Raw genomic sequence first — 9,771 nt, forward strand, 5'->3', positions numbered from 1 at the left:
GGGGGGGGGGGGGGGGTTCCCATAGCAACATTAACTTATCTAAGTGCCCTTGTATGTAATACTTTCAATACTAGTTTGGCTTTAAAATACACACTTTAATTAGGAAAAACAACTGAGTTAAGAGTCTCAGGCAAATTTTGACTTTTACATTTACTGCATGTTTAAATGGAAACCTTGATATTGTACTTCTGAGGATTTGCTACCAAGGCAAATGTATGCAGATACCTTTCGGGATTTTCCTTGCCCCCATCTCTGACCTCACTGCATTCCATTCTGTTGACAACTCCTTGATCAATCTCTCTATAAATATATTTAAAGCACGCTGTGGCTAGGATAAAACAGAAACAAACCAATCTTGAATGGCTCCAGTCCAGAGGTGAGAACCCAACGCACCCTCTTATTTAAGGCTGTCTACAAGCTGATGCCCTCCCCATCTTTTCTCCACTATTCTGAACCATGAACAGCCCTATCAAACATACTCGTCTTCTCACCATCTTCTGAGAGCGTACGTTCTAGAACTAGTCTGAGACCTACCTCCTCCCACAGCCCTAATTCTTTCCTTCCATCCCACAGCTAATCTTTCTCTCTCTTCAGAACATTATTACTATACCACGCAATGTCCGACTGGGCAGCATCCCTCCCCTCTTTTTTTGATCAGTGTCCTCATTTTCCTTTGAGGAACTTTCCTCCATTCACTATGGTCTGGTGGAACCATCAAATAACCTGCCCTGACTCTGTCAATAAAAGAATCCATGACCCAGCTTGGATTAATCACGTCCTGCCAGGAAGCTGAATTTTAAGTGAGTTCAAAAAGGAAAACTAGTTGGAATGATCATTCTAGGTCCTTTCAAGAGATTGTCCATGTCTTTGAGATTTCTGTGGCTCATAATCAAAGTCTGTTAGCTGAAAAGCTCCCTATTTGAGTAGAAAAGAAAGAAAGTGAAGTCGCTCAGTCATGTCCGACTCTTTGCAACCTCGTGGACTGTAGCCCACCAGGCTGCTCCGTCCACGGGATTCTCCAGGCAAGAATACTGGAGTGGGTTGCCATTTCCTTCTCCAGGGGATCTTCCCAACCCAGGGATCGAACCCCCCAGGTCTCCAGCACTGCAGGCAGACGCTTTAACCACTGAGCTACCAGGAGTACTTGCTCATATATTATCTTGGTCATGATTTAGAGGCTTGGGATGCACACATTTTGCTTTGCCAGCTAGAACCTACTTACGCTCTCAAAACACAGGGCTGGGACTTTATTTATTTATTGTATTATTCCATATAATTCAGCACAAAGTAAGTACTCAGTATACATTGTGTAACAAATGAAAGCCCAGTCTTAGAAACTCCATTTTTACTAAATGCAATTTGCAAGCCAATTTATATCTTTTTTGAGGCAAAGTGGTAAATACCATTTTTATTTTTTTGGACGCACTGGGTCTTTGATGCAGCACACGGGCACTTCATTGCTGTGCGAAGGCCTTCTCTAGTTGCACTGAGCTGGGGCTGCTCTCTAGTTGTGGTGCCCGAGCTTCTCATTGCGGTGGCTGCTTCTTCTTGTGGAGCACAAGGGTGTGCAGCTCTAGTTGCCCCATGTCATATGGGATCTTAAGTCCTGGATCAGGGATTGAACTCACGTCCCCTGCATTGGCACGCAGATTCTTAACTACTGGACCACCAGCAAATAGTAAAAAATTTTTAATTGCTACAATTTAAGAATTTTCCTGGGTAAATAGTCTTCTTAAAGAAGGCTTTCAACTTGTACACCAAAGAATAGCCTGAAAATAATGTTAGCATTAGTCATACTTCCCCTATTTTAGGAAAGGAAAGATAAATTAAAATTCTGTTTCAGACATTAGTCTCTAAATTAAAAAAAAAAAGGTTTGGGGATGGACAACAGACAATAACAAAACAAAAAAATAGGCCTTTGCCTTGGTCTTGTGACTTTCCTTGGAAACAAGGCAAGCTGACTCTGCTATCAGTTAACAATGGAGGAGAGTTCAGCTGTGTTCAACTAATGTATAAATAAAGGAGATGGTTTTTTTCACTTCTAAAAAATGGCAGGCTTTGGTTTCTCAGAATCATCTGACTTATATCAGTAATTTACCTAAATGCTTTTAAAACTCAGAGAACAAACAAAATGGTTAAGACATAATAAATCCAAACAAGCTTGAGCATATTAAGTTTTGAAAACACAGAATGTTGTGCTCTCTTCCAAGTCACTTCTGTGTGTTTAAAATGCATAAAACAGTCCATCCACGATAAACAGCAGGATACATAAATTCTCTTCTTCTGACTGTCTTTTCAAAAATGAAAGATTTACTGAAGACTCTGAATAGTGTAATCCTCTGGTTTTACCTTAACATGATACATAGTTCATTCATGAGAAAGGACTGAAAATACCAAGTTGGAGCTTTTTTGAGTCAAGTGTAATGGCTTCTGGAATTTGCCTTGAACCCACACTCGGTGCATTTTCACTTTTTTTTTCCTATTAACTTGTAAGCGACGATCAACCAGATTTTGCTTCTCATCTAACCCAGCCTTACAGAACATACTGTGCACTTCCCCTGTGAGACAAAAATGGCAATCAAATATATGACATGTGACTTGGGGGCAGGGGGAGGGGCAGTCAAGAACAATGGAACATTAATGGAATGATTGACCATATGAATTTCGTTTATACCAAGAAACATTTTCTAGTACAAATTGATGAAGGAAACCTATGACACCAAGTAGGCTTCCTCTACTTCACACAAACACACCAAGTATAAACAGCTGAACACAGCAGGTATTAATAGATACACAACAGTACTGGTTGCAGCTTTCAATATTTTGAGACATGCCCTAGGTCTGAATTCTTGCTGGTCTGCAGAGATCCCAAATGGCACATTATAAAAGTACTCATGTAAGTTTGGGAAAAGTACTTGAATGCAGAATTCATTTTAAATGCTTTTTTTAAAATGAGAAATTGACAAGCGATAAGTAATTTTCTATGGACTCTTAAAATCAAACTTCCTCTTTTGACTGTGGCATGTCATCAATTTTTTTATGTCTGGGCTAATGGTACCTCCAAAACGGAAACTTCATTTGGGCATGAGAATGAAACAAGTGATTCTTTAAAGCAGTTTCAATTGGAAAGAGATTAAAAGGCAAAAGGCCATTTTCAAGCTTTTACACACAACAGTTATAATCACTAAAGTGTAAAGACATCTAATGTTTAATCAGCTCCTGAAGCCTCATTTTAGAGCTTTTGAGTTTCTCCCTGCAAATTATACCCAAGAAAAGTTTCTACAGCTAATTATTTCCTCTTATAGATATGCATACCTTTTGTAAAGAAATATGCTCTGGTGCCATCTCCTCGAACATAAAAATTTTCAGATAAACAATGTCCTAAAAAAAATTGTGACAAGAGAAACTTAGTATTCCTTAAAAAAAAACCACCACCTACAACAAAACTGACATGAAATGTAAACACAGCATTATTTAAAACACATGAAAATAATTCCAAACTGAATATATCATTACCTCTTTTAAAACGAAGCTGAGTCTTATCATATCTTCCATAGTCCCGAAATAACAGCATTCCCCCAGGTTTCAGTAACTTGGACAGTCGGTTTATAACACCTTGCATCCTTTGAAGACAAAGCAGGAGACTGTGGAAGTCTTGTTTTCTACGCCACATTTAACATTCTTCATGATAAAATAAGCATAGCTTGAGAAGGCCAAAGAAATCTAAGCCACAAACATAAGGGCACCAAAAACAAAAGTATTTTGTATAGAAAGAAAAAAGGACGGCAATTTGCTCAATAATCAGATTCAAAGAGTCTAGAATATCAAGAAATCACCCAGATGACTAGAGTGGTAACTTCACGTAGCTTGATGTATGATGTCAAAACTGAACAGCAAAACCACACAGACATTCCTGATATTTACAGCAAATTCAGGTAGTTACAAGGCAGAAAAAACCGAAGTCGTTTCATTTTCCTTGCATGACAAAAAATATGCCAGAGCTGTCCCAAATCAGATATACCTAAGCAGGGACATCTTTTTCTCCAAAACTAGCTGCTTTCCCTCCTGACTTCTTTATTTAGTTCAAAGGTACCATCATTCACTGAAGTGTAACACCTCAGAAAAATCTTTGACCTCTTTTACTTTTCTCTTTTTCCATTATACTCTTCACAACTATTCAATCATCAAATTGTATGTCTTTTTATTATCGTTATTACATATTTGGTATTTTCTCTCTTTTGTTTCCATTAGTACTCCCTTAGTACAAACTCCATCGTTCTCTGGCTGGAAAGAAAATTTCTTCCTAACTAGCTGTATTATTTTCCCTGCCAATCCTTCCTGTACATTATTGATGAGTTATTCTGCTTAAAAAGATGGTTTTCTCAAATCATCCCTTTGTGCAAATTTTCATGATATTAATCCGTAGGATAAAAATCTTAGTTCTCTTAGTTTCTTAGTTGAATCCTTAAGATCACCTACAACTGGCCTCAATTAATCTTTCCAACATCTTTCCCACTGCTTCTTAATCTGAAGCATCGCTAGCCAAACTGTTACATGCTTCATTCTGAGCCGCCCATGACTGTGCTCACGTGGCTTCCCCTGAAAAAATTCTCTCCTCCTTACTCTCTGCCTATTTAAATTCTATTCACACTCTAAGCCCCAGCTCAATACTGGGAAGCCTTTCTTTCTTTTACTGTTTATTCTACCCATCTGGCTCCCAATCAGACATGACCTCTTGTGACTGCTCTTGATTTAATGTTTTTTGGTTAAGTGTTCAAAGCCTTACGTGTGATTATGGTACAGAGATGGCAAAGATTTCAGATCTCATAACAAGCCAAGTGACTGACACTGGCTGCCAACAGAGCTCTATTAAGGACTCAAGACTTGCTGGGAATGACAATCTACAAAATCAGTTATCAATGTCGGCCCTGGGCAGAGAATGGTAAATGGCAGCCTGTGTAGTAAGTCCTTTCTGTCTCTGCTTTATACAAACTACTTAAAGCTTCTGAGCATTTCTTATTTTAAAAATGAAAGGTTTGGATCACATAATCTTTAAGTTCCTTCCAATTAAAACATTGTTCAGTGGAATAATGGGGTGAAAGAGTATGTCAGGTAATGAAGTAGGTAATGAGAAACTGAAAGTAACCATGAAAATAAGAGACAAAAAAAAAGTGGCATGACTAGGAGAAGATCTCATTTAAACAAACGAACATAAGTGCATGAAAAATAAAACTATTTTTCCTTGTTTATTTTATTACAGGTTATTTTCACACTGTGCTTATATCCTTAGGATCTGGCAATTAAAACCATATCTAAAGCTTAAAATATTCACTTTTAGGATAAATGGTTTATGTACAGAGAAAAATCTCTTTCTGCAATTATTAGCAAGACAAGCATGAAATGAAAACACAGAAAAGCAAAGAGTCAAATACTTCAAAATGTAGCCTCCTTTTGCAAACCCTTTGCTCCCAACTGTCCTTTAAAGTCTGCAATGTGGGTCAAGGCAAGGGGTGGGGAACTGCTTCTCTTATCAGTACATCTTGGCTCATAGTGCAATTCCAGAGCCAGTTCCTAAGAAATGCAGGTGGGAGTGGGTTGGGGATGACAGGGACAAGACAAGAATGGGGAAAGCCCCTTTTCTCTTAAGATGAGAAAGAAGAGATTTTTTAAAAAGTTGTTTATCTATACAATCTCTGTGTAGATCTTTAGAAAATATATTATATTTTTATTTCAATGATAAGAAGGACAGTTACTTCTTGTTTTGTAGCCTTCTATGGTTTACTCCCATTTAAGCTGGGACCCCCTAGACTCAACGGCTTGCTGAATTGCTTTTCCAAGCCGGCAAGAAGCCACTTTTCTAGAATTTTCCTGGGGCTAAATCTACTATCACAGTGCTAGATGACCTGAAACATACTGCCTCACTTTTCACTTACTATTATCCAACTTACTCACTTACCTCATTTTTAGATCATTTCCATGTAGGTAAGAAAGTAGCTATGTAATGTACTGACATGATACATCTGAATCTATTTTATAATAAACAGAATGAATATATGTACTATAAAAACAATCTTTTCAAGATATCTGCTTCCCCTTCTCCTTTCCATTCAATTCAAATCATGAAAAAACATATAATCTAAACTAATATAAATAGCTTTTTTGAAGGTTTATTTTGAATTGAAACATTTCCTGTTATATGTGTCAGATAGAAAATCTTGTTCATTATCCACCTCCTCTATCCTTTTAGCTGTGAAACAAAATAGAGATGACATCTTTATGCTAGTACCTAAATAATGCCAATAGCCTAAACAGGTTAGCAGAAATAGGTTACAGAAACTGGGAGGAAGTAACTTCATGGAACTTGATAGATCTCATTAGGTGCAATTACATATTTCATTCATTATTTGGAAACCTAATTTTTTTTCCTACAAGTCATCAAAGTGAACATCTCTGAATGAGAAGTAAAAGGCCTGTAAAGGATCCTAGTGATCTTATAGCAAAGAAAGAAGTACACAGTGCTTGATTTCTTTGGGAAAGAGTAACACTCACCAAAGTGGTCGATGCCAAGTCTGCACCTACTAACCAGAAGATCACAAAAACCCAATTTTAAGACACATTCTGAAGGGACAACCCCAGACGTTTAGCACACTTGTGTCTTAATACATACAGAGTGGAAAAATTTTAAGAAAAGTGATCATTTTAATTGCTGTAATATCTCTTTGTGCTTCCTCTTTGGAGAAAAGCTATATTTACTATTTCAGAACACTATGTGAACAAAAATATTTAAGTCATAAATACTTAAATGATGGCACTAGACCAACCTTAGATTATAAAGGCCCAAGGTTAATCTGGAAAATCTTGATAAATCCTAATTCCCTAGTGGGCTTCCTTAAAACAAATATTTTAAAGACCTATGTGAAGCCAGATTCACAGCCCACCTCATTACGAACATTCAGCAAGAAGCTAAATCAAAGATGTTTGTTTCTGATCACCAAGTACAGTTTCCCTCTTGGGAGTCTATTAGGCTGTTCTGAATTTGTAATTTTCTTGAAGCACTGTCACTTTTAATAGGTATGTGTCTTGCCAGAAGATGCTCACTTCTTTCTGACAGTGACAGAAAGCTCACTAATGAAACAGTTTGGCCAGTTTCTTTCTAAAAGTCTGAAGAAAGGAAAAACTGCATTTAAAAGGCTGCATATTACACGTAATGTAGTTCACTAAATAATAAATTCAAGAATTGTCATTTTTGCTTTGATAGATCTGAAAGCCACTCCTGATAAAGGGGCTGTACATATTTGCTCTGCCCTTTCGTCATCATTTACCTGTCAGGATGAATAGAAGACAGAACAAAGACTAGGAGAATGACATCCAGGGTCCCATCCGGAAAAGGGTAGGGTAAGCCATGGTCACAAACGTCATGAACAAAGGCACAGCACTGGGCTGCTCTGTACGATGCATGAGACTGTCATGATAAAGGAATGAAAAGACAAAGTTTTTAGCAGACTTCTAGTATTTTTTTTTTTTTCAAATCAAAAAGGTTAATTTAACTTCTCCCAAAGGCCTTTCTTCTATGAATTTGATTTTCTGATTAGGTGTTCTGTTAGCTTATATCAAACTGTCATAAAAAATGAAGTCTAGCACTTGGACTTGGTAAAAAATATTCTTTTGCAACCCTTCTTTAGCTTTAAAAGTGGAGTAGGGCAGTCTTTCTGGGTCAGCAGGCAGTAGTGCTGGAAGCTCACCCTATGTTACTTCGCAGGCACTGAGATGGTCCTCTGCACTCTCTCTCACTGCTTGTTCCATGCCTCCTTTGGCCTAATCAGTAAATATCCTATAGTATGTAATCAACATTAGGCAATGGTGATGACTGTACAACTCTGTAAATATACTGAAAAAAAATCACTGGATTGTATACTTATAAATGGTGAATATTATGATATACGAACTATATCTCACTAAAGATGCTATTTTAAAAATGCATTAGAGTACACACATACTATTTGCCTATAAAAACAATACTAAAAGAATATATACCAAAATTCTGAGTCACTCTAGGACTCCAGAAAGCATGACTATAGGTAAATTTTATCTTTCCCTTTAGGCTTTTCAGTATTTTAGAAAATGTCTACAATGAAAAACTAGTAACCCTTATTACCAGAAATTATGTTCCGTGTTTACCAAACATTTTTGTTAGCAGAATTTCCATTCCTTTTCAATTTTCTAAAATTACCTCTTTTTGCTATGATAATGCTTACTAGAATTTGGGAATTGGTCAAATAAGACCAAGTGCCAACTGTTTTCCTTATAGTCAAGGACATTTTAGATTTGTGATAATGCCTTTTCAGACCTTCTTTTTTGTTTTTGCAGAATTTTTAATTTAATGAGTGCCTACCATGTGCCAGGCTATGTATAAAGCTCTATGCTATGCTATGCTATGCTAAGTCACTTCAGTCGTGTCCGACTCTGTGTGACCCCATAGACGGCAGCCCACCAGGCTCCGCCATCCCTGGGATTCTCTAGGCAAGAACACTGGAGTGGGTTGCCATTTCCTTCTCCAATGCATGAAAGTGAAAAGTGAAAGTGAAGTTGCTCAGTCGTGTCCGATTCTTAGAGACCGCATGGACTGCAGCCTTCCAGGCTCCTCCGTCCATGGGATTTTCCAAGCACGAGTACTGGAGTGGGTTGCCATTGCCTTCTCCGGTATAAATATAAATATCACCCTGTAGGAGCCACTCCCCTGAATTCTAAGTCCCAAACAACTTCAATTGTTTTGATGATATGATTTGCAAAATAGTAAAAGCTCAGTTAAAAACGGTCACAGATGTGCTTCCCTGGTGGTCCAGTGGTTAAGAGTCTGCCTTACAATACGGGTTCAATCCCTGGTCGTGGAAGATCCCACATGCCATGGGGCAACTAAGCTCGTGCACCACAATTACTGAACCTGTGCTCTACAGCCTGGGAGCCGCAACTACTGAAGCCTGAGTGGCCTAGAGCCTGTGCTCTGTAACAAGAGAAACTACCACAATAAGAAGCCCACGTGCTGCAGCTAGAGAGTATCCCCCGCTCTCCACAACTAGAGAAAGCCCATGTGCAGAGTAACAAAGGCCCCGTGCAGCCAAAAAATAAACAAAAAAATATAAAAAAATAAAATGACACATCTCAAAAATAAAAAAAAAAATGGTCACAGATAACATTTGATGCAGTTACATTAAAAAAAATCACTTCAACAGTAAATAAATTAAGATTCTTTTAAAATACAGCTCTCTTTAAAGAAAATACAAGGCATACCTTTACTAGCTCCACAGCTCCAGAAGCAAAATCACAACAATAAAGAAAGAACTCCGGCACATTCCTATGAAAAAGGAAGAAATATTTAAATCTAGAGTTCAGATAAGCTGAAGCAACACAAGAAAGAAACTGTAGTTGAAACTTGTTAATAAGTACCTCTTTACCAGAATTTTGGATGACCTTGGCTTGCTGTTTCTTTTGTTAAGGTACTGTTCTCTAGAGTGGCATGTGGGTGCCTTCATGTTGTTTCTGAACCAACACTGTCTCAAAACACTTACCAATTACAGGGTAACTTTCAAGTTCCTGATCTGGTTGTAAAGCCCTCCCTTTCTTGGGCCTACTTGCCCTATATTCCAGCATACTCTCACATGAGAAACCTCTAAAGCCATCCATCAGCAGTGCTCAATCTTGCTCCTACCCCTTCCAGGCACCCTTTCTTGTCTGCCTCCAGCTGGCATGGCCTGTAATTCCTCTCAGCTTGTT

The 9,771-nt window shown here is 38.0% G+C and overlaps 1 protein-coding gene across 5 annotated transcripts in view; it reads right to left on the reverse strand.

Moving 5' to 3' along the window:
- Positions 1–1,234: 1,234 nt before the first annotated feature.
- METTL8 (methyltransferase like 8) overlaps positions 1,235–9,771 on the reverse strand; it is an 85,326-nt gene continuing 76,789 nt past the window's right edge. For 4 of the 5 annotated variants that reach the window (XM_010843807.1, XM_010843810.1, XM_010843809.1 and 1 more), the window contains exons 6-10: positions 9,289–9,352; positions 7,323–7,462; positions 3,517–3,623; positions 3,316–3,381; positions 1,331–2,558 (exon numbers count right to left, since the gene is read on the reverse strand). In XM_010843807.1, coding sequence (XP_010842109.1) covers positions 2,368–2,558; positions 3,316–3,381; positions 3,517–3,623; positions 7,323–7,462; positions 9,289–9,352 — 568 coding nt within the window. In that variant the 3' untranslated portion in view covers positions 1,331–2,367. Of the gene's footprint in view, positions 2,559–3,315; positions 3,382–3,516; positions 3,624–7,322; positions 7,463–9,288; positions 9,353–9,771 lie in introns of all 5 variants that reach the window. The other variant, XM_010843806.1, reaches the window with a different exon arrangement.

Source organism: Bison bison, unplaced genomic scaffold, assembly GCF_000754665.1.
Source record: "Bison bison bison isolate TAMUID 2011002044 unplaced genomic scaffold, Bison_UMD1.0 scf7180017864190, whole genome shotgun sequence".
Classification (NCBI taxonomy): Eukaryota; Metazoa; Chordata; class Mammalia; order Artiodactyla; family Bovidae; genus Bison; species Bison bison.